The sequence below is a fragment of the Chiloscyllium plagiosum genome, unplaced genomic scaffold (assembly GCF_037043375.1).
Source record: "Chiloscyllium plagiosum isolate Xiang-an unplaced genomic scaffold, Cpla_swu_hap1 HiC_scaffold_10, whole genome shotgun sequence".
NCBI lineage: Eukaryota > Metazoa > Chordata > Chondrichthyes > Orectolobiformes > Hemiscylliidae > Chiloscyllium > Chiloscyllium plagiosum.
This window is the reverse complement of record NW_028270148.1, coordinates 17872209-17897422: the sequence shown is the minus strand read 5'-3', so window position 1 is coordinate 17897422 and position 25214 is coordinate 17872209. Positions and strand designations below refer to the sequence as shown.

The following is a 25214-nucleotide window of genomic DNA, read 5'->3' as shown; positions in this document are numbered from 1 at the left end:
AAAAGTACAGCAGGTCAGGTAGCATCCAAGGAGCAGGAGAATCGACATTTCGGGCTTATGCCCGAAACATCGATTCTCCTGCTCCTTGGATGCTGCCTGACCTGCTGCGCTTTTCCAGCAACACATTTTTCAGCTCTGATCTCCAGCATCTGCGGTCCTCATTTTCTCCTGGTCCAGTTTAAAGGTGAATGTGAGAATAGGTGAGTAAGGAAATTCTGTGATGCACTTGCAGATTCAAATATTGCAAACATTTCATCTATATATCAGAATTTTGCATGGGTAGACAGTTAGTGATCACTCCATTGAAGACACATTTCTCTTGGAAGTTGTTAATGAGAGCTACACCTAGAAGGGATCCCATAGCAACACTGTATTTATGCATACATAATGTAATTGAAATTGTACTCAATTGTATGAGTTACTTAATTCATGAGTTCAATGAAAACAGTTTTAAACACTAGTGGCGCATCTAATTTATTGCTATGTCACTGCAAGGGATCAGGTGACATTGCTTAGCCGTCCATTTGTACAATGACAAAGGAATAATTGAACACCAATTCAAATTACAATGTCTTTATAAAAGCATTAGGAGGAAATGAGCTTTTGGAGACTTTGCTCAATTTGTAACTATGCTATAGGAGCTGGTGTGAAGGTGCACGTAACCATAGATGTAATTTCTGCCATTAAGGGATGTGAGAACAGGCTGATGATTCAATCAGGAAAGAAAAGCACAAAAACTAGTCCTGTTACAGCATTATTCATCAATATGTTTCATGGAAAACTCAAATGCAAAATTGTGGACATTGAGTAGGTACAGATACAGTGTCCCCACAACACTTGAAAAATACTTCTTCAACTGTCAAGCACTTTGAAACATCCTGAAAAGCGTCACATATTTACAAGTTCACTTTTTATTTAAGGCATATCTGCAACACTATCAATTAGGTCAAGTTTCTGTCCAACATAATGACGTTCTGTAGACAGAGATGTCAGGCTACAAAGTAAAGGGCATGAGTTTTAAACAACGAGGAAGTCTTGAAATTCCTGAATACCTTTAATGGTTTTTGGATTGCTCAGGGAAAGATACCAATTCATTCTTCCTTATTGGCCCTTTAGCAGAGCTATTATTCAGCTCAATGGTGCAATCCTGGAAGATTGGGTAAACTACCCTAAGATAAAAGAAATATACTCGATATGATGGACATTTGAAATAAAAACAGAAAGCGCCAGTAGGTGCATCAGCATTTGTGGTGAGAGAAAAGCTGAGTTAACACTGGAGTCCAACGCAATTCATTTTTGGCATTTGATTGGAATCAATGGGAAGTTAATGTTGACTCCTATACAATTCTCCTTTGAAACTCAAACTCAGTCCAAATAAGTTATATTTGAATCAAAACTTTACTTCTATCCTCCCCACAGATGCTGTCGGACCTGCAAAGTTTTGCTAGCACTTTTTTTCAATTACCTCTAAGGATCGGAATGTGAGATTTCAAAGCAAGCCCGCACTTATTTTAGGAGATTGTAACATCAAGAGAGTTGGTCCACTCCCTTCAAGGTTTGCAGAGCTTGGTTGGCACTGAAGGATCCTCCCTTGTAATTATTTATCTGCACAGACTGTGGAGAGGGAATTCCAAACACACTTCAAGGATTCCTCTCACCTATCCCCCATTTTCATTGACCCCAAGAACAATGGAAATGAATAAAGATAACAGTCTAAACAAGATCAATGATTCAAAATGGCACCAGTTGACTGGGACAACAATGAAAATTTGAACAGAAACACTGATGAGTCCCTCAAAACTGTTAGAAGCTTTCAGAAACAAGTTTCCAAATCTTTATAAAGTCCTTATAGTTGCCACATGCACCAAGTCTGATTGCTGCCATTTGATAAACTAAGACTATATAACCTGGAGTATAGAAACTCGAAAGATGATCTGATTTTTGAAAACAATTATTCATCGGAAATGTGTCTTGCTAGCTATGCTAGCATTTATTGCTCAGTCTAATGGCCTTTGAGAAGGTGGTGGTGAGTTGTCTTTTTGACCTAATGAAATCTGTGGGGATTTGGTACACCCAGAGTGCTCTTTCGAAGGCAGTTCTAGGATTTTGACCCTGACAACACAGAAGGGATGGCAGTATAGTTCAAAGTTAAAATGTGTGGTTTGTACAGGAATTTACAAGTGGATACAAGTGGGTTTAGAAGGCATCATCAAAGAAACCTGGGTGAGTTACTGCGGTGCATCTTGTAAATGGTACAGTGCTGTGACTGTGCACCTTGGTGAAAGTAGTGAATGTTGAAGTTGCTGGATGGGTTGTTTTTGTCCTGGATAGTATCGAGCTTTGAGCGTGCTCATCAAGGAGGGTGGAGAAAGGAGGCAAGTTATTCACTGCAGAATTTTAGCCTCTGATTGCCTCTTGTATCGCAGTATTTATTAGGCCGGTCCAGTTAAGCTTCTGGTTAATTGTAACTATAGAGATGTTGATAGTGGGACATCCTGCAATGGTAATGCAACTGAATGTCCAAAGAGGTCATCATGTCTTTTAGCTTAGTTAGCTCTAGGACACTGTCGATCAGCTCAGTGGCAAAAGCATCGGTTTCAATTCATATTCTGTCTGTGGAGGTTTCATGACATGCCTTCCTTCTGTAGCAGAGATCCCAACATTGTGGGTTGGAACTACCTTCAGGCAGAAATGTGAAGAAACATAGATAAAGTGAACCGTTTCTCTGTCTAGGGGAAGGTGACATTGAGCTTAAATCAGATCTCGGCAATTCAGGAGAGAATATAGGAAACATTTCACACAAAGGCTGGTAGAAGAGTGGAATGCTCCTCTATAAAAAGCAGTGGATGCTTCTTCAATCATTATTTTAAAATGTGGGGTCAACAGCTATTTATCAGACAAAGTTATAAAAGAATAGAGAGTTCAGGCAGGTGGATCAGACAATGATCTCAATAAGTGGTGAAACAGGCTTAACCCCTTACCCAGCAAAGACGAGTTAACTTGTCTTCACTCAATTTGTCTTTTTCAGAGTGCGACGAGTAAACTCATCCAAAACATATAATTTCAAAAACAGCCACAGACGAGTTTATACGTCAATTCTCGGCATTTCTGGGCCCTTCTCAGCTAGAAATGAGTATACTCGGTGACTCATACGTCTGGTAGCTGTGTCTCTTCCGCCTCAGGCATTGCAAGAAGCGTCGACGCACCACTTTTGGGCACACACTGTCATTCGGTTTTTTCTGTGTTTTTTTTTACGCCCAGATGTCGAGCTCAGAAGATGACAATGAGTATGAACCTTCTATTAGAAGCTTGGATACATCAGATGAGAGTGCAAGCTCGTCTGATAATGGCTATTCTATCTCAAGTGAGGAGGAGGAGGAGGAGGAGGAGGAGGAGGAGGAGGGATGAATTTGGTGTCGACATGTGGTGTCAGAAGAATGCATGCTTCCTCCACCACCACGCTTCCCATTCACTGGAAATCCTGGAATATCAATTGATCAAGACACAGCTGATATGACTCCTTTTGATATTTTTAGTCTTTTATGTGACAACAGAATTATTGATCGAGTTGTGGACGAAACTAATCGCTTTGCTGAACAAACTGGAGAAAGAGATTGTATGTGGCACCCTGTAACAAAGGCAGAAATTTGTGTGTCTTTCGCCTTGAAAATGCTTGGGGGTATTGTGAAAATGCCAGATCAAGAAATGAACTGGTCGAAAGATGAACTGCTTGAAAGACCAATTTATTTTGCCGAAAATGGTATCTTCAAAATAAAATTTCAAGTAAAATATTGGAAATAGATAAAAACAAGTTATTTCCATAATCAGCATTAAAAATACTATAAAAAAAACAGCAATAAAAAAATTTGTCTAAAAATGAAACGTTTTCTCCAAAATAAGTCGCCGGGGAAGGGGTTAAGGAGCTAAAAGCCTCCTCTGGTTTGCATTTTCCAAACAAATTCACCAGCTTACACTCATTGCCATAATTCCAACCAAGAAGCCAAAATGAAATGATGACCCAATTCTGTGCAAGTCTCGAAGATGGTTTTAAACATGTCAACCTGTTTTAGCTTTCAACAAATTTGCAAAAAGAAAGAGATTGTACATCCAAATTGTCAGTTTACATAAAACATTCAAAATTAGACTATGACATCTAGAAATTGTTCATTACCTTGTCATGGTAATAATAAATACTTAACATCAAAACAGAGCCGAATGTTATCTTGGTCGTTTCCCCTTATATAGGGCCAAATTACTTATATGTTAGATATTCCAATTCTGGAAAAACTCTCAGTTTCCTTAAACAAGCAGGATTGGAAGTACAGCCAAGGTAGGAAAGTTGATTCTTTGAACTCGCTAGTAATTAAAACTTTCTGGCTCCAAACCACATTGCTGTCAGGGCCAATAGTCTATGAGTTACTTCCATGGCTGTTTTTGTTGCTTTTATCTGATTTTCGGGTAGGATCCATTTCAGTTCCTTCGAATGTCAACTTGTTTTTCATACCTTCCTGCACCATTCGCTGCTGGATTCGTAGTTTTGCATTCTGGTACCTGCAGAGCATCCTGAGAAAGATACATATGTAACTGAAATGTTTTGCTGGCTCAAATCACTTGTAGCAAACATGCAATTTCAGGTTTAAGGAAATATTGCCACTGCAGGCTTGAAGCTCAATTGTACTGCAGTAATTGCAACATCTATACCAAGCTTGATATCTTTGTGGTTTGAAGTCAGATTTCCTTATCTAAAAGGCTATTAATGAACCAGTTGGGTTTTTATACAAAACAGCAATTTAATTGTCACCATTACAGACACCAGCTCTTGATTTCAAATTTTAAATCCATCGAATTTTAACTTCCAAACTTCCATGGTGGGATCTGAACTCCAGCTCACTAGATCAGGCACCCACATTACTAGTGCAGTAACATACCATGTCCCTGAACTCAAGTTTAAACTTTGCAAAGACGGAACACAAATATATTCTCAAGATCATCTGACAACCCACTTACCAAGTTCCCAAAGTTGTAAGTAGAAAGCCCCCCACACCAAAGTCAAAAGACCGCTTTACTCTGCCTGCAGGAAGAGAAAATTATTGTAAACTTTGAAACAAAATTCAAAGTCTTCATTAATATTGCAAATTAAACATGTTTTTTTTGGTGGGGGGGGGGGGGGGGGGGGGGGTGTGCTGCAGAGTGACAATGGCTTTCTGGAAGGCTGCTTTCGTAAGGACATGGTGTAAATGTGCCAGAGAAAAAGGCCATTGGACCAACTGATCGATTCCTGTCCTTGTGCTCTTGCAGAGAGCCAGTAATGTCACATGGACTGAGTGTCCTCCTTCTGTGATATAACCATTATGATTAGGGAAGAATAGATTATGTGCCCCAGAGGGGTGTGGATGCTCCGTCACTGAATACATTAATAGCTGTGACAGATTTCTGGGCTCAGGAGATCAATGGGTAAAGGAAACACGTAGGAAAGTGGAGTTGAAGCTCAAGGTCAGCCATAACCATATTGAATCATAAAATGGTTGCAGCACAGAAGATGGAGTTCCACCTATTGTGCCCGTGCTGGCCTTCCACAAGATCAACCCGATCAGACCTAAAAGCCCATCTTTTTTAATGGAAGAGCACATTCAACAAATCATATGGTGCACTTGTGCTTCTGTTGAGAACACAGAACAGTACAGGCCCTTCGGTCCTCAGTGTGCCGGCCTTTTATCCTACTCTAAGACCAGACTAACCTACATACCCGTCATTGTACTAACTTCCATGTGCCTATCCAAGAGTTGCTTAAATATCCCTAATGTATCTGATTCTACCACCACTGCCAGTAGTGCATTCCATGCACCCACCACTCGAGTAATGAACCTACCTCTGACAATTACCTTAAAATTATGCCCCCTCACTATAGACATTTCCACCATGGGAAAAAGTCTCTAGCTATCCACTCTATCTATGCCTCTCAACATCTTGTACATCTCTATCAAGTCACCTCTCATCCTTCTCCACTCCAATAAGAAAAGCCCTAGCTCCTTCAACCTTTCTTCATAAGACATGCCCTCCAGTCCAGGCAGGATCCTGGTAAGACTTCTCTGCACCCTCTCTAAAGCTTCCACACCTTTCCTATAACAAGGCAACCAGAACTGAACACAACATTCCAAGAATGGTCTAACAAGGGCTCTATAGAGCTGCAGCATAACCTTACGGCTCTTAAACTCAATCCCTATCAACTTGGGTGGCAACTTTGAGGGATCTATAGACATGGACACCAAGATCCCTCTGTTCCTCCACACTGCCAAGAATCCTGCCTTTTAACCTTGTATTCTGCATTCAAATTCGACCTTCCAAAGTGAATGACTTCACACTTTTCCAGGGTGAACTCCATCTGCCACTTAACAACCCAGTTCTGCATCCTGTCAATGACTCATTGCGACCTACAACAGACCTCCACATTATCCAAACTCCACCAATCTTCATGGCATTGACAAACTTACTAACCCACCCTTCCACTTCCTCTTACAAGTCATTTTTATAAATCACAAAGAGCAGAGGTCCCAGAACTGATCCCTGTGAAACACCACTGGTCACCGAGTTCCAGGCTGAATACTTTCCATCTATCACCACTCTCTGTCTTCTATGGGCTAGCCAATTCTGTACCCAGACAGACAGGTTTCCCTGTATCCCATGCCTCCTTACTTTCTGAATGAACTTACTATGGGGAACCTTATCAAACATCTTGCTAAAATCCACGTACACCATGTCCACTGCTCTGCCTTCATCAACATGTTTTGTCACATCCTCAAAGAGTTTAATAAGGTTTGTGAGGCATGACCTGCCCCTCACAAAGCCATGCTGACTATTTCTAATCAACCTATGGCTTTCCAAGTAATCACAAATCCTGTCTCTCATAATCCTCTCTAATAATTTGCCCACCACAGACATAAGACCGACTAGTCTGTAATTCCCAATTATACTTATTCCCTTTCTTGAAGAAAGGAATAACATTTGCCATCCTTTAATCATCTGGCAATACTCCAGTGGACATTGAGGACACAAAGATCATCGCCAAAGGCGCAGCAATCTCTTCCCTCACTTCTTGTAATCTTGGGTATTTCCCATCTGGCCCAGGGGACTTATCTATCCTTATGTTTTTCAAACTTTTCAGCACATCCTCCTTCCTAACATCAACCTGTTCTAGCATATCAGTCTGTTTCTCGCTGACCTCAGAAACGTCAAGGTCCCTCTCCGTAGTGAATATTGGAGCAAAGTATTCATTAAGGACCTCCCCTACTTCCTCCAACTCCATGTGTATGTTCCCTCCACTATCCCGGATTGGCCCTACCCTCACTCTAGCCATCCTCTTGTTCCTCACATAACTGTAGAATGCCTTAGGGTTTTCATTAATCCTACCCGCTAAAGCTTTTTCTTGCCCCCTTCTAGCTCTCCTAAGTCCATTCTTCAGTTCCTTCCTGGCTACCTTGTAAGCATTTAAAATCCTGAATGATACTTGCCTCCTCAACCTTAAGTAAGTTCCTTCTTCCTCTTGACCACATCCCTTGTCACCCAAGATTCTTTCAACCTGCCATCCCTTCCTTGCCTCAGTGGGACAAACCTGTCCAGTACTATCAGTAAGTGCTTCCCATAAATGGAGGCTTCCCACTTTCCCAGCAGCATTGCTCCTCATTTTCACCATATGAATCTCAATATTCATGCTTCAAGCATCCACAGTCATCAGTAAACCTGTCACTTATGATAAATGCAACAGAATACATATCTGAAAAGATTCACTTCAATATCAAATTGGATGCTCACTTGTTGCTAGGAAGTGACCAAGTCCAGCTACTATAGCACCAGCGGATCCATACAGAACAGATTCTCGAGCACATGGAGTGTTCTGCACATCCAATATTCCTAGAAGCTTGAATGGCTAAAAAAACAAAAATAAAGTTTTATTACCAAATATAATAATGATTAATTTCAATTGCTATACCGAATAGAAACCTACTGCAAACAATTGAAAAACCAACAGCCCAATCAGAGCATAAATCTTGCACCACGAATTACTCAGATGTGCAGTGGAAACACCCCATCTGTGTCAAAAAATAGCCACGAGAAAATAATCAGTCAACCTATCTTCAGCTAATCAATTAAGAGATGTTGGTGACAAAATGAGGAGAATTCTTCGTCCTTCTTTCAAGTAACCCCATAGAATATAGTCTAGCTGAAACATCACAACACAAAACAGTGATCTCGATTTAATGCTTCACTGAAGCTGGAATACCGCACAAAACTGAAACGAGAGCAGGAATAAGCCGTTCAGCCTCTCAAGCCCGCTCCTCCATCAATAAGATTATAGCTGATCTGATTACTCTATATTCCTGATAAGTTTGCATCTCCTTGCTTATCAATAATCTACTGTAGTCTAAAAATATTCAAAAACTCTGCTTCCATCAGCTTTTCATGAAGAGTGTTCCAAAGATTTAACTTTGTGAGAAAAAATTCTCTTCTCTATTAAATGGGTGACACGTTATTTTGATTAAGTTTTTAAAAAAAAAATCACCTAACACCAGATTACGTTCCAACAAGTTTATGATGTGAAAATGCTGATGTTGGACTGGACTGGACAAATGAGGTGGTGACGCTCTTAATTTAAAGGGGTGACCACTAATTCTAGATTCTTCCCCCAAGAGAAGTCACTATTTTCACATGGGTCTTATATGCTTCAATCAAGTCAACCTCCTTATTCTTCTAAACTCCAGTGGATATAAGCCTAGCCTTTCATTACAAATCAATACATCATCCAATCCATATGTTAATTGAGTTCTCTGAACTGCTTCTAATGCATTCCAACCTTCCTTAAGTAAGGAGACGAATATTGTTTACAGTACAGAAGGAGTTTCATTTGTTTAACAGAAACAAAGCATACCTATTCAATCCCCTCACAATAAATTATAACATTCCATTAGCTTTCCTAATTATTTACTGAACCCATATACTAACTTTTTGCAATTTATGCACTAGGACATCCAAAGCCCTCTGCATTTTGAAATTCTGCAAAGTCACCATTCATGTAATATGCTTTTTATTCTTCCTACCAAAATAGACAAATTTACATTTCCCCATATTCAACTTCATTTGCCATATCTTCACCCCTTCATTTAACCCATCTATAATCCTTTATGGCTTCATGTTCTCTTCACAACCTTTTTTATCTTTATTATCAACAAATGGAGTAACCATAACTTGAATGAAGGGACAAAAGTTATTTGTGCAAATTGTAATAAATCAATGCCCCAGCAGCAATATCAGTGGCACTTAATTCATCTTGCCAACAAAGACCCTATTCTCGGTTTCCTGTTCCACCGCCACACTTTTCGAATTTGACTCTCCAGCATCTGCAGTCCTCACTTTCTTCCAATCTTCTATATATGCCAATATATTACATCGGACACTTTGAGCCTTTATTTTCTGCAATAATCTTTGCTGCAACACCTTATCAAATGCCTTCTGGAAATCTAGGTAAAACGTATTAACCAATTCTGCTTCATCTGCAGCACATGATACTTTCTCAAAAAAAAACTCCAAAAATATTGGTTAAAAATCACTTTGCTTTCACGAAACCACATTGACTCTGACTGATTACCTTGAACTTTTCTATACCAATTTAACAAGATTGCTTAACACTTGCCATAAAGAATGTGTTAGACAATGTGGTGTACAGTTTCCTGATTTATCATCTTCTCTTTTTGAACAAAGAAGTCATTTCACTATTTTCCAGTCTAATAGAGCCTCACCCAAATCAAGGCAGCTTAGGAAAATGAAAACCTCCAACAACTATCTCACTTGTTATTTCTTTTATAACCCTAGGGACAAGTCCATCAGGGCCTGAAACCATCAGTCCACAGCTCTAACAACTGGATCAGCACCACTTTCCTGCTCATTGTAATTTTCTTGGATTCCTCCCTTCCATTTCCTGAATGATATGTATCTTAGGAATGTGACTTTTTTCTTCTATATTGAAGATTCATACAAAATATCTGTTCAATTTATCTGCTAGGTATTTAGTGCAATGAACATTGAACATATCAATGCTTTGTCCCCTCACTTTTGTACTCTGAAGAACACAATTCCACAGCCAATTTCTTAATTGTCAATGCATGGACTGGGTATTTGATTGTGTGTAGCATTTAGGAGAGGTGTGATTCAGAAATACGCTGGTTCTTGTCCTATCCTGGTCACTCACAGACCTGCAGCTTTAATTTTGGTTGACTCTCCCCTTCATAATCAATGTTGCCAAGAGCAATTACTGGATGCCATGGTTGAGGTAAGTGAATATATTCATGCTCAGAGTTCAAAACTGAACATGAATAATACAGAAACTGTCAGCACCTCAAACCACCACAGCTCACCTGTAGAGTTCAACCACTTGAAAAAAAACTATGGGTGTGGCAGCATTTGTAGATAAAGAAACAGAGTTAACACTGAGTCCAATTACTCTTATTTTTGGAAATGGTCTTAGTTAGCACAAATACTGAAGATGATTGTCACTGATAGTCTTCAATTATTTTTTCAATCAAGAGTCATTGGACTCAAAATGTTTACTGTTTCTCTCTCCACAAATGCTGCCAGGCCTACTGAGTTTCTCTCATATTTTCTGTTCTAATTTCAGGAGTCCAGCACCTGAAGTATTTTTAAAAGTTTTACTGTTCAGGTTTAATTTATTTCAGCCAATCATAACACTTGGATTCCAAGTTAAAAACCAAAGAGGCACCTTGTGTCTTTCCCTGTGTCTCACACCTGCACACACAACATGGGTGCTAGGGAAAAAATAAGCACTAACGCAGTTAGGCGGTAGTGTGCAGGTTTTAAAAAAATAAACAGCAGTCTTAGAAGGTCACTGCTTGTCACTGGGGTGTTTCCTTTCTTCCTGCTGGTGGAACATGAATAAAGATTTATGCACTCACTGTTCATTCAGTGTCTTACACCTGCACAGAAAAAAAACCAAACAGGTGGGTACCACAATAATATAGAACAAAGAACTACAGAAGCTGGAAATCTCAATTGATGGAGAAAGTCAGGGGGTCCAGGATCAACATTTCGAGTCCAGTGACTCTTTTAGATAAAGTGGTCACCACAGTTAGGAGATTTATGGTCACAGCGTCTCACAAATATGTTTTACACATATTTGAAAAGAGAGAAGTTTATAGCTGTGCTCATTTTATTTTTAGAAGGAACTCGACAAGGAATGCATCAGCAGAGGTTGCCATTTTCAGAACAGCCAGGAATGTACTTGTCTGCCATTTTGTAGTGAAGAAGCCTATTTGACCAATAGAAACGGCTAAAATCCGACCAGCAAAAACCTGCTACTTGAACTGAACATTTCAAGCATTTTTCTGTGTCTCTTTCTCACTTTGACAGCCTGTTTATCACCTTTAACACTGAGCTGCGACCTTGACTTGACATTGGGAGTGCCCACTGCGCAGGCCCGTGACCTTTCACCTCGCGCGCGCGCCCCCCCCCCCCGACCGTTACTGACGTATTCACCTTCGCCTTCTCTGTGTCCGTCCCGCTCGACATGGCGGCTTTCTGCTGTTCCCGCCGGCCCCTACCAACACCAACCTCACCCTCGATCGTGGAGCGAATCCGTGGCTTCAAACGGTCATTTCGTTCCGGGACCGGGTGGCACCAGCTGAAAAGCGTCGGCAACCGGGAGCGCGGGATCACGTGAGGCCAAGGCCCCGGCAGGTAGTTCTGCGCATGCGGGCACCTTCCGCTGGCCTTTGGGGGAAGAGGAGGTCCCATTGTGCTCTGAGCTCCATCCTTTCACATCAGATTGTGCTCGCCCTTAATTTCAGGAGCACCTTTCTCCAATTGCTGAGACTAGTGAAACAAAAATTCAAACGCAGATCCAATAATAATAATAATTAAAGTTATACAACACAAACCGATCTTTCAGTCCAACTGATCCAGTGGACCAAGTTTCCTCAACTGAACTAGTCCCATTTTCTTGCATTTGGCCCCTATCCCTCTAAACCTTTCCAATCCACGTACCTGTCCAAATGTCTTTTTTAAGTGTTGTAACTGTACTTGCATTTACCACTTCCTCGAGCAGCTCGTTCCATACACACACCACCCTCTGCGAGAAGAGGTCGCCCATTTTAAATCTTTTCCCTCTGACCTTAAACCTATTCCTTCTGCTTTTGGACTCCCCTACCCTGGAGAAAAGACTCTGGCCCCTTGTGACTTTTTAAAACCTCTATAAGGTGACTCCCTCAGCCTCCTATTCTTCAGGAGGGAAATGGCCCAGCTTTTCCAGCCTCTCCTTATAACTCAAACCCTCCAATGTTGGTAATATCCTTGTACAATAAATCTTTTTTGTACCCTTCCCAATTTAATAACATCCTTCCTATAGCAGGATGACCAGAATTGTATGCAGTACTCCAAATGTAGCCTTCTCCAATGTCTTGTACAGTCACAACATGACATCCCAACTCCTGTACTCAATTCTCTGACTGATGAAGATAAGCATGCCAAATACCTTTTTCTACCTGTGACACCACTTTCAAAAATCTACGTATCTGCACCCTAGGTTTCGGTTTGATAACATTCAAGAGAATTTCTTTTACCCAGAAGAGTGTGAAATTTGCTTCCATCCAAAAGTAAAATCTTGCTTTTATATCACCACTTTTCACCAGCATCAGGTGTCCCATTGGCAGATGAAAAACATTTTTGATATGTAGGCAATGCAGCAACAAATTTGCAAACAGAAATTCCTCCAGACAGCATTTTGATAACAACTGGATAATCCGGACTTTGTGATAATATAAAACGAAAGCAGAAATTGCTGGAGAAACTCAGCAGGTCTGGCAGTATTTATGGAGAGAACGCAGAGTTAATGTTTTGAGTCCAGTGGCCCTTCTTCAGAACTGCTCCTGCTCTTCTTTGAAATAACACAATGGGATTTTTTACACATTGAGACAAGAGCATGGATACGTTTAACAGCTTGCATTTATATGGATCCTTTATTTGTTACAGCACAAAGAGATACTATTTTGAGGGCTGTGTTTTGTCAGCTGTTAGCAAGGAGAACTCAGGCAGTCTCACATCCTTCGCCTTTTCCTGTAGCCTTGCAGCTTTATCTTTTTAGATATTTATAGACAAAGTCTTTTCCCTGGGGTGAGGGAGTCCAGAACTAGAGGGCATAGGTTTAGGGTGGGAGGGTAAAGATTTAAAAGAGACCTAAGGGGTAACCTTTTCATGCAGAGGGTGGTGCGTTTATGGAATGAGCTGCCAGAGGAGGCGGTGGAGTCTGGTACAATTACAACATTTAAAAGGTATCTGGATGGATATATGAATAGGAAGGGTTTGGAGGGATGTGGGCCAGGTGCTGGCAAGTGGGACTAGATTAGGTTGGGATATCTGGTCAGCATCAACAAGTTGAACCTAAGGGTCTGTTTTCCATAAGACCATAAGACAAAGGAGTGGAAGTAAGGCCATTCGGCCCATCGAGTCCACTCCGCCATTCAATCATGGCTGATGGGCATTTCAACTCCACTTACCCGCATTCTCCCCGTATTTCATGCTATTCATCTCTATGACGCTAATCTTTTGGGAAGGTGCTATGAAGGTGTAGAGGTGTACTGTACCTTTAAGAGAGACTGGCACAGACTTAGAGAGGCACACAGTGTGCTGAGACAATTTAAAATGTAACATTTGACTATGAATCCAATAGTGCAGCTGTGTTGTCATGGAACAAAAAAAACAAATTCAAATTAGGCCAATCAGTTTAAATTATGCCCCAAATACCAAAATCTGATTGAATTTGAATTTTACTATTTGGGAGCACATCAAACCAATGAAATGTCTGATTTTATACCCCAAAACATCCTGGACATCCCCCATTTCTTTGGTTTGATGTCCTCCCAAACAGTAAAATTCAAATTCGATTGGATTTTCGTATCTGGGGCATAACTTAAACTGATTAGCCTAATTTGAACTTGTTTTTGTTTCCTTCATAACAAAGGATTGACTGAATCTGCCTCTACCACATGCTTAGGCAATCCATTCATATTTTAATGTAAAAAAAGTCAAAAGGCACTTCAAAGCAGTGTTGTCAAACAAATTGTACACTGAGACACATAAAATATTAGGTCAGGCGACCAAACCTCAATCCAAGTGGAATGTTTTAAGGAGCGTCTTTTAAAAAAAGAGAAGGAATAACAGAGTTGCAGCTTTAGCTGAAGGCACCAGTACTAATGATGGAACAATTAAAATCAATGATGTGAAAGAAAAAACAAATTAGAGCAGAGGGAGATCCCTCAAGTCTGTTCTGCCATTTGGCAGCATCATGGCTAGTCTGATTGTGGCTTCAAATACTTCCTTGTTTTTCCCAGCAACACACTCTAGACTCTGATCTCCAGCATCTGCAGTCCTCACTTTCTCCCATATATCCTCCCATGTTTCCGCTGAGATTTAATTCCCTAATTCCTGATTCCAGATCCCATTGAGTCTTTCCATATCTCCCAAGGCATTCCCTCTCTGCAGATGGTATATGGTGCTAACTGAGAGAGCACCCATATCGGAGCACTTTTCTTTCTATATACGACTTGTAGGGCTGGGCCAAAAGTGTGGTCTTCTTCTGTATATAATCCCAAACCTGGAAGTATCAGAAAAGGTCCCTATTGGGAATCCCATATTTCTGACTTAATTAGTTAAAAGACATCAAGACCTCTCCCTCGAATAAATCTCCCAAACAGGAGATTCCCTTACCTTCCCATGCTCTAAAGCCAGAGTCCATTGACCCGGTCTAAATTTTGGGGCTTCTAGTAATGGGGTGAACGGCGAAGTTTTAAGCAAATTGCCCTCACCCAGCCGCATTATCCTCCATGCTTTCACTGTATTTATGATAATCAGGCTCTCACAGTGCTCAACCATAGATCTCATCTTATCCATAAACTGAAAGTTGATGAGGGGGCATCTCATCTGCGAGGCCTCAACATCAAGCCATATCGACTTTGAGTCATTGTGCACCCATTCGCCTACATATGACAGCAGGGTGCCTATTTGGTATCTCTTCAGATCTGGAAGGTCATTCCCCCCCATATCCTGTGGAAGTTGCAGCTTAGTAAATTTAATTAGGGGGCCCCTACAGCTCCAAATAAAGAATCCAAGCCAACCGGCAAACCTCCGCAGCGCGCTTGTTTGGGTAATAACAACGGGAGCATCCTCATGGGATATAATAACCGAGGAAGAAGAATCAATTTAATCAAGGCTACACAGCCTAACCATGATATGGGTAGTCCCTCCCACTGTTGCAAGTCCTGCTTTATTCTCTCAAACAACTGAACATGTGGCTGCAAGGATGGTGCAGGAGGAAGGGTTTCAGGTTCTGGGATAATTGGGGCACATTCTGTGGAAGGTGGGATTTGTACAAACAGGACGGTCTTCACATGAACCAGAGGGATACTAATATCCTGGGTGGGAAATTCGCTGGTGCTGTTTGGGTGCGTTTAAACTAGCTTAGCAGGAGGATGGGAACCTGAGGTGTAGTTGCAGTGCACAGGAGGATGAGAATAGGGAGGACAGGGACAGGATTTCAGGGTCAAAGGAATGTGCTGGCAGACAGCAAATCGGTTTGAAGTGTGTCTACTTCAACGCTAGAAGTATCTGAAATAAGGTAGGCGAGCTTGCAGCATGGATAGGTACCTGGGACTTCGATGTTGTGGCCATTTCGGAGACATGGATAGAGCAGGGTGAGGAATGGATGTTGCAGGTTCCAGGGTTTAGATCTTTCATTAAGAACAGGCAAGGCGGTAAAAGAGGGGGAGGTATGGCCTTGTTAGTCAAGGGTAGGATAACAGTGGCTGAGAGAACTTTTGATGAGGACTGGTCTACTGAGGTAGTGTGGGCTGAGGTTAGAAACAGGAGAGGAGAGCTCACACTGCTTGGAGTTTTTTATAGGCCTCCGCAGAGTTCCAGGGACGTGGAAGAGAGGATTAGCAAAATCATTCTGGGTAGGAGTGAAAAGAACAGAGTGGTCATTATGGAGGACTTTAACTTCCCCAACATTGACTGGAAATGCTATAACTCTAGTACATCGGATGGATCAGTTTTTGTCCAATGTGTACAGGAGGATTTCCTGACACAGTATGTCGAAGGGCCGACAAGAGGGGAAGCCATACTGGATCTGGTGCTTGGTAATGAACCAAGCCAGGTGTTTGATTTAGTTGTAGGTGAGCACTTTAGAGAGAGTGACCATAATTCAGTTACGTTTAGTTTAGCGATGGAAAGGGATAGGTCCATGCCACAGGTCAAGAGTTATCGATGGGGCAAGGGCAATTACAATGCGATTAGGCAAGAATTAGGATGCATAGAATGGGGTAGCAAAATGCAGGGGATGCAGACAATGGAAATGTGCAGGTGGTTTAAGGAACAGATATTGGGTGCCCTTGATAGGTATGTCCCTGTCAGGCAGGGAGGAAGTGATAAGGTAAGGGAACCGTGGTTTACTACAGAAATTGCATCTCTTGTAGCGGGCAGCGGTGTTTTTTTCTCTCTTTACAGAAAGAGCGGGAGCAGCAGGGGGAAGTGACGAAGACCAGAGGGGCAGCCGGGTAGGTTTTTTTCCCTTTAAAAGCGGGCAGGAGAAGAACCCGAGGCACTACAGAGGTAGTGTCTCCCACCTCCCGCCCTCCTCTAACCTAAATAATAAGACCCGTTGTGGTAAGTAGGTAAATGCTGCATTTTGCTTGTTGTATTCTTTAGACCCAGTTTTTTTTTATAAAAGGTTACTTTCAGAGGGATGGCAGTGAAGGCAGTGTAATGTTCCTCTTGCAACATGTTTGAGGTGAGGGATGCCATGGTCATCCCTGCTGATTACACTTGCAGGAAGTGCACCCATCTCCAGCTCCTCCAAGACCGTGTTAGGGAACTGGAGCTGGAGTTGGATGAACTTAGGATCATTCGGGAGGCAGAGGGGGTCATAGATCGGAGCTTTAGGGAAGTAGTAACTCCAAAGATGGCAGATAGATGGGTGACAGTGAGGGGGACTGGGAGGAAGCAGCCAGTGCAGGGACCCCCTGCGGCCGTTCCCCTCAAGAACAAGTATACCGTTTTGGATACTTGTGGGGGGGACGACTTACCAGGGGTAAGTAACGGGGCTCAGGCCTCTGGCACGGAGCCTGTCCCCATTACTCAGAAGGGAAGGGTGGAGAAGAGCAGAGCATTAGTAATTGGGGACTCGATAGTTCGGGGCACAGATAGGCGGTTTTGTGGGAACGAGAGAGACTCACGTTTGGTATGTTGCCTCCCAGGTGCAAGGGTATGTGATGTCTCTGATCGTGTTTTCCGGGTCCTTAAGGGGGAGGGGGAGCAGCCCGAAGTCGTGGTCCACATTGGCACCAATGACATAGGTAGGAGGAGCACTGAGGATGTTAGGCAGGCTTTCAGGGAGCTAGGTTGGAAGCTCAAAGTTAGAACGAACAGAGTTGTTGTCTCTGGTTTGTTACCCGTGCCACGTGATAGAGAGTCGAGGAATAGGGAGAGAGAACAGTTAAATGCGTGGCTACAGGGATGGTGCAGGAGGGAGGGATTCCGGTATTTGGATAACTGGGGTTCTTTTTGGGGAAGGTGGGACCTCTATAAACCTGAACCTGAGGGGCACCAGTATCCTTGGTGGGAGGTTTGCTAGTGCTCTTGGGGGGGGTTTAAACTAACTCTGCAGGGGCATGGGAACCCAGACTGTAGTTTTAGGGTGCAGGACCTGGAGTGTAGGGAGGTTAGGAACATGGCATCAATTTCAAAGGAGGGTGCCTGTAAACAGGAAAGTGGCTTGAAGTGTGTATACTTCAATGCAAGAAGTATACGAAATAAGGTAGGTGAACTTGCAGCGTGGGTTGGTACCTGGGACTTCGATGTTGTGGCTATTACGGAGACATGGGTAGAACAGGGACAGGATTGGCTGTTACAGGTTCCAGGGTTTAAATGTTTTAGTAGGGTTAGAGGTGGGGGTAAAAGAGGGGGAGGTGTGGCATTGCTTGTCAAAGATAGTATTACAGCTGTGGAAAGGACGATGGATGAAAACTTACCATCTGAGGTAGTTTGGGCTGAGGTTAGGAATAGGAAAGGTGAGCTCACCCTGTTAGGAGTTTTTTACAGGCCTCCTAATAGTCCTAGAAACGTAGATGAAAGGATTGCGAGGATGATTCAAGAGAAGGGTGAAAGTAATAGGGTGGTTGTTATGGGGGACTTTAACTTTCCTGATATTGATTGGGAAAGCTATAGCTCAAGTTCGTTAGATGGGTCAGTGTTTGTCCAATGTGTGCAGGAGGGTTTCCTGACACAATATGTAGATAGGCCAACAAGAGGTGAGGCCATACTGGATTTGGTTCTGGATAATGAACCAGGCCAGGTGTTAGAATTAGAGGTAGGTGAGCACTTTGGGGACAGTGACCACAATTCGGTGACTTTTACTCTAGTGATGGAGAGGGATAAGTGTGCACTACAGGGCAAGAGTTATAGCTGGGGGCAGGGAAATTATGATGCGGTGAGGCATGACTTAGAATGTGTGGCTTGGAAAAGTAAGCTTCAAGGCAAGGGCGTAATTGATATGTGGAGCTTGTTCAAGGAGCAACTATTGAGTGTCCTTGATAAGTATGTACCCGTCAGGCAGGGAGGAAAGGGTCGTGTGAGGGAGCCGTGGTTTAATAAGGAATTGGAATCCCTTGTTAAATGGAAGAGGGCGGCCTGTGTAAAGATGAGGCGTGAAGATCCATTGGGGCGATTGAGAGTTATAAGGTAGCCAGGAAGGACCTGAAGAGAGAGCTAAGAGCAGCAAGGAGGGACATGAAAGGTCCTTAGTTGGTAGGATTAGGGAAAACCCTAAGGCTTTCTATAGGTATGTCAGGAATAAAAGAATGACTAGGGTAGGAATAGGTCCAGTCAAGGATAGTAGTGGGAAGTTGCATGTGGAGGCTGAAGAGATTGGGGAGACATTGAATGAATACTTTTCGTCAGTATTCAATCAGGAACAGGACATTGTTGTCAATGTGAGTACTGAGTCACAATTAAGTAGAATGGATAGCTTTGAGGTATGTAGAGAAGAGGTGTTGGAAATTCTGGAAAGGGTGAAAATAGATAAGTCCCCTGGGCCTGATGACATTTATCCTAGGAGTCTCTGGGAAGCAAGGGAGGAGATTGCAGAGCCATTGGCCTTGATTTTTATGTCCTCGTTGTCTACAGGAGTAGTGCCAGAAGATTGGAGGCTAGCAAATGTGGTCCCCTTGTTCAAGAAGGGGAGTAGGGATAACCCTAGTAACTATGGGCCGGTGAGTCTCACTTCTGTTGTGGGCAAAATCTTAGAGAGAATTGTAAGGGATAGGATTTATGAACATCTGGAGAGGAATAATGTGATCAAGGATAGTCAGCATGGTTTTGTGAAGGGCAGGTCGTGCCTCACAAACCTTATTGAATTCTTTGAGAAGGTGACTAATGAGGTGGACGAGGGGAAAGTGGTAGATGTGGTGTATATGGATTTTAGTAAGGCGTTTGATAAGGTTCCCCATGGTAGGCTACTGCAAAAAATACGGAGGTATGGCATTGAGGGTGAGTTGGAGGTTTGGATTAGGAGTTGGCTGGCTGGAAGAAGACAGAGGGTAGTAGTTGATGGCAAAGGTTCATCTTGGAGTGCCGTCACTAGCGGTGTTCCGCAAGGATCTGTTTTGGGACCATTGCTGTTTGTCATTTTTATAAATGACCTGGAGGAGGGGTTAGAAGGTTGGGTGAGCAAGTTTGCGGATGATACGAAAGTCGGAGGACTTGTAGACAGTGAGGAAGGATGTGGCAGGTTACAGCGGGATATAGATAAGGTGCAGAACTGGGCAGAAAGGTGGCAAATGGAGTTCAATGTAGCTAAGTGTGAGGTGATTCACTTTGGTAAGAGTAATAAAAAGATGGGGTACTGGGCTAATGGACGGATACTTGGTAGTGTGGATGAGCAGAGGGATCTTGGTGTCCATGTACACAGATCTTTGAAAGTTGCCACCCAGGTAAATAGTGCGATGAAGAAGGCATATGGCGTACTGGCTTTTATTGGTAGAGGAATTGAGTTCCGGAGTACTGAGGTCATGTTGCAGTTGTATAAGACTCTGGTGCGGCCGCATCTGGAGTATTGTGTGCAGTTTTGGTCGCCATACTATAGGAAGGATGTGGAGGCACTGGAACGGGTGCAGAGGAGGTTTACCAGGATGTTGCCTGGTATGGTAGAAAGATCGTATGAGGAAAGGCTGAGGCACTTGGGGTTGTTTTCATTGGAGAAAAGAAGGTTTAGGGGTGACTTGATAGAGGTGTACAAGATGATTAGAGGTTTAGATAGGGTCGACAGTGAGAATCTTTTTCCATGTATGGAGTCAGCTATTACAAGGGGGCATAGCTTTAAATTAAGGGGGGGTAGGTATAGGACAGATGTTAGGGGTAGGTTCTTTACTCAGCGAGTCATGAGTTCATGGAATGCCCTGCCAGTAGCAGTGGTGGACTCTCCCTCATTATGGGCATTTAAGCGGGCATTGGGTAGGCATATGGAGGACAGTGGGCTAGTGTAGGTTGGGTGGGCTTGGATCGGCGCAACATCGAGGGCCGAAGGGCCTGTACTGCGCTGTATTCTTCTATGTTCTATGTTCTATGTAGATGAGGGTAGGGCAGTTGACGTGGTGTACATGAACTTCAGTGAAGCCTTTGATAAGGTTCCACATGGCAGACTGTTGGAGAAAATGCAGAGGCATGGAATTGAGGGTGATTTAGCAGTATGGATTAGAAACTGGCTTTCTGAAAGAAGGCAGCAGGTGGTGGTTGATGGAAAATATTCAGCCTAGAGTACGGTTACTAGTGGTGTGCCACAAAGATCTGTTTTGGGACCACTGCTGTTTGTCATCTTTATAAATGACTTAGACACAGGCATAGGTGGATGGATTAGTAAATTTGCAGACGACAGTAAAGTCGGAGTAGTGGACAGGGTGGAAGAATGTTACAGGTTGCAGGGGGAGCTTGGATAAACTGCAGAATTGGGCTGAGAGGTGGCAAATGGAGCTCAATGCAGCTAAATGTGAGGTGATTCACTTTGGAAGAATAACAGGAAGGCAGAATACTGGGTCAATGGAAAGATTCTTGGTAGTGTGGATGTGCAGAGGGATCTTGGAGTCCATGTACATAGATCCCTGAAAGTTGCCACCAGGTGGATAGTGCTGTTAAGAAGGCATACGGTGTGTTAAGTTTCATTCGTAGAGGGATCGAGTTCGGGAACCGCAATATCATGCTGCAACTATACAAAACTATATACTTGAAATATTGTGTACAGTTCTGGTCCCCATATTTCGGGAAGGATGTGGAAGCATGGGAAAAGGTGCAGAGGAGATTTATCAGGATGTTGCCTGGTCTGGAGGGAAGGTCTTATGAGAAAAGGCTGAGAGACTTGGTCCTGTTCTCATTGGAAAGAAGGCGGCTAGGAGGGGATTGGATAGAGACATACAAGATGATCAGAGGATTAGATAGGGTAGACAGTGAAAGTCAGCATGTTGAGGGGGCATAACTACAAATTGAGGGGTGATAGATTTAAGACAGATGTCAGAGGCAGGTTCTTTACACAGAGAGTGGTAAGGGCGTGGAATGCCCTACCTGCTAATGTAGTCAACTCACCCACATTAGGGAGATTTAAACAATCCTTAAATAAGCACATGGATGATTTTAGGATAGTATAGGGGACGAGCTGAGAATAGTTCACAGGTCGGCGCAACACTGAGGGCCGAAGGGCCTGTTCTGCGCTGTATTCTTCTATGTTCTATGTTCTATGTAGATGAGGGTAGGGCAGTTGACGTGGTGTACATGAACTTCAGTAAAGCCTTTGATAAGGTTCCACATGGCAGACTGTTGGAGAAAATGCAGAGGCATGGAATTGAGGGTGATTTAGCAGTATGGATTAGAAACTGGCTTTCTGAAAGAAGGCAGCAGGTGGTGGTTGATGGAAAATATTCAGCCTAGAGTACGGTTACTAGTGGTGTGCCACAAAGATCTGTTTTGGGACCACTGCTGTTTGTCATCTTTATAAATGACTTAGACACAGGCATAGGTGGATGGATTAGTAAATTTGCAGACGACAGTAAAGTCGGAGTAGTGGACAGGGTGGAAGAATGTTACAGGTTGCAGGGGGAGCTTGGATAAACTGCAGAATTGGGCTGAGAGGTGGCAAATGGAGCTCAATGCAGCTAAATGTGAGGTGATTCACTTTGGAAGAATAACAGGAAGGCAGAATACTGGGTCAATGGAAAGATTCTTGGTAGTGTGGATGTGCAGAGGGATCTTGGAGTCCATGTACATAGATCCCTGAAAGTTGCCACCAGGTGGATAGTGCTGTTAAGAAGGCATACGGTGTGTTAAGTTTCATTCGTAGAGGGATCGAGTTCGGGAACCGCAATATCATGCTGCAACTATACAAAACTATATACTTGAAATATTGTGTACAGTTCTGGTCCCCATATTTCGGGAAGGATGTGGAAGCATGGGAAAAGGTGCAGAGGAGATTTATCAGGATGTTGCCTGGTCTGGAGGGAAGGTCTTATGAGAAAAGGCTGAGAGACTTGGTCCTGTTCTCATTGGAAAGAAGGCGGCTAGGAGGGGATTGGATAGAGACATACAAGATGATCAGAGGATTAGATAGGGTAGACAGTGAAAGTCAGCATGTTGAGGGGGCATAACTACAAATTGAGGGGTGATAGATTTAAGACAGATGTCAGAGGCAGGTTCTTTACACAGAGAGTGGTAAGGGCGTGGAATGCCCTACCTGCTAATGTAGTCAACTCACCCACATTAGGGAGATTTAAACAATCCTTAAATAAGCACATGGATGATTTTAGGATAGTATAGGGGACGAGCTGAGAATAGTTCACAGGTCGGCGCAACACTGAGGGCCGAAGGGCCTGTTCTGCGCTGTATTGTTCTATATTCTATGTTCTAACTGCACAAAGTTAGCTCAGTACAGCTATCAGAAGGTAGGGATAATAAAAATTCCCAGATAGAGAACACTTTTCTGTGATCACCTAAAAGGAAACTCTATTCCGTCCTCCAACTTTGGTACTTCCACCAATCCCCCCATGGGCATGACTTCCAACTTTGCAAAATTTATCTTGTATCCTGAAAAGCTGCCAAATAATTTAATGTTTTTGTATTAGCTGGGGTATGGATTTTTTGGGATTAGCCAAAATCAGAAGGACATCATCCACATAAAAAGTAATTTTGTGTTCCCCAATTCCCACTTTTGGTGCCACTATTTCAGGTTCCTTTCTGATCGCCTTTGCCAATGGTTCAAATACCAAGGTAACAGCAACGGCAAGAGGGGACACTCCTGTCGGCTGCCTCTTCCCACACTAAAATTGCTCGATTTGACCCCATTCGCCTTGGGGTCTCTATATAACACTACCACCCCCCTGGCGAAAGTCCTTCCCAGACCCAAAGCGATCTAGAACAGCAAATAGATACAACCAATCCACCCGATCAAAAGCCTTTTCTGCATCCAGGGAGACCACCAAGCCCGGAATCAATCCCTGCTGACAAACTTGCACTGTGTTCAGTACCCTCCTAATATTGTTGAAGGACCTGTGGCCGTTGATAAAACCTGTCCGGTTCTCTTTTATAATAACGGGCAGCACCTTTTCCAACTTCAGAGCCAATACCTTTGATAAAACTTTGAAGTCCACATTCAGCAATGAGATTGGTCTACGCAATGTGCAATCCTCAGGGTCTTTTTCTTTCTTTAAAATAAGGGAGATATTGACCTCCCTATGAGAGTGGAAGGCAGTTGGCTACACGAATGACTATACATCTCCAGAAGTCGTTCAGCTAACATGTATAAACTCCTTGTAAAATTCACTCAGGAACCCAGGTGCTTTGCCACCTTGGAGCTGCCTTACTGCCTCTTGCACCTCCTGTGTCATCAGAGGTGCATTTAAAAGGGAGCGCTGATCTGTGTTTATACCAGGGAGGGCCAGGTTTTCAGTAAAGGATTCCATTCTCGCTACTCCACCCCCACAGCCCTCTGATCGATATAACTGCATAGAATTCCCGAAATCTGACATTAATCTTTTTTAGTTTGCGAGTGATGTTGACAGTTCTCTCCCTATCAGACACAATGGAATGTGGAGCAATTTTCTTCCTAGCCAGGTAAGCTGGGTATCGACCTGGCTTATCTTTGCCTTCCAAAATCAGCTCTTCTACCTTCATGCTAATCTTTTGTGATTTATGTACCTGAGCATTCAAATCCCTCTGTACTTCACAGTTCTGCAATTGCTCCCCATTGAAAAAAAGGCTGTGTGTATTGCCATTGCAACTGCAGGGGATAATTTACTGTCCAAGTGAACACAGCGCCTTTACTATTGAGCATAACTGGGAGTGAGATATCGGAGTGGGGTGTGGAGGAGAGCAGCATGGGGATACTGAGGGGAGCTGGAGACGAGAGTTGGGAGTAGGAAAGCAGAGCTGAGATTGACAGAGATGGGTAATGGGGCGTGAGAGCGAGGGTGGAGAGAGACAACTAAATGAGGGATGCTGAGCAGACCTGGAGAAGATAGCTGAGAGTGGGAGAACAAAGTTGGGATTGGAGATGAAAGGGGCAAGGAACTGAGTGTAGAGGGTTGCCATTGTGAGCAGGGAGAGAGTGAGCTGAGCAGAGAACAGAATGGGGCTGCTGAGCAGGGCAGAACAGTGGAGTTGGGTGGACAGGTGAAGTGGGAGAGCAGAGGGTTTGGGAGAGTTAGACATGGAGGACAAGTGGAGTGAGGTGTTGAGGGTTCCTTGAGTGTCAGTGGCACAGTGAGCAAAACTTGGTATAAGGTAAGAGGAAGTTTGATAAGAACATGGGGAGAACATATTAGAAGGATATGCTGAAAAGATGTTATGAAGAGTTCTGTGCTGCCCATTTTGTGCAAGAGCCAAAGAAGAAACATGACAACCATAATCTCACCCTATCTGTCTGGAGTTTGCTCCCTGACTGCCCTCTACTTTATCTCTAATCTTATAAATTATCTTGCCCAAATTCTTTGTAACTCTCCTTCATCTTGATTACAGACAATGGTCACCTGCAATCACTTCCTGGTATTCCTTATCACCTGCATTGCCCTACTTTATCTCATTTCAAATTCATTGGATTTAATCAACTAGTCTTATCTTTTGTCTTC

General features: G+C 43.0%; 2 protein-coding genes across 2 annotated transcripts in view; one reads left to right on the top strand and one right to left on the bottom strand.

Annotated features, from left to right (window-relative positions):
• Positions 1-455: 455 nt before the first annotated feature.
• Positions 456-11728, bottom strand: cox20 (cytochrome c oxidase assembly factor COX20). Its single transcript, XM_043695419.2, has 4 exons — positions 11542-11728; positions 7810-7924; positions 5008-5071; positions 456-4563 (listed from the first exon to the last, which is right to left on the bottom strand). Exons 1-4 carry the CDS (start codon positions 11572-11574, stop codon positions 4410-4412), a joined length of 366 nt encoding a protein of 121 aa, XP_043551354.2. The 5' UTR covers positions 11575-11728; the 3' UTR covers positions 456-4409.
• Positions 11616-25214, top strand: part of tspan33b (tetraspanin 33b) — a 79920-nt gene continuing 66321 nt past the window's right edge. The window contains exon 1 of the mRNA XM_087991165.1: positions 11616-11742. The gene's annotated coding sequence lies outside the window, so the exon portion shown is untranslated. The remainder of the gene's footprint in view (positions 11743-25214) is intronic.

What these genes read in the sequence shown, in the direction of transcription:
- cox20 (XM_043695419.2), bottom strand. Translation starts at nt 11,574, where the DNA reads ATGTCGAGCGGGACGGACACAGAGAAGGCGAAG. An exon ending in TGGTCACTTCCTAGCAACAA is followed by an intron (nt 5,072 to 7,809) that starts GTGAGCATCCAA and finishes CTCTTCCTGCAG; the next exon opens with GCAGAGTAAAGCGGTCTTTT. An exon ending in CTTACAACTTTGGGAACTTG is followed by an intron (nt 4,564 to 5,007) that starts GTAAGTGGGTTG and finishes TATCTTTCTCAG; the next exon opens with GATGCTCTGCAGGTACCAGA.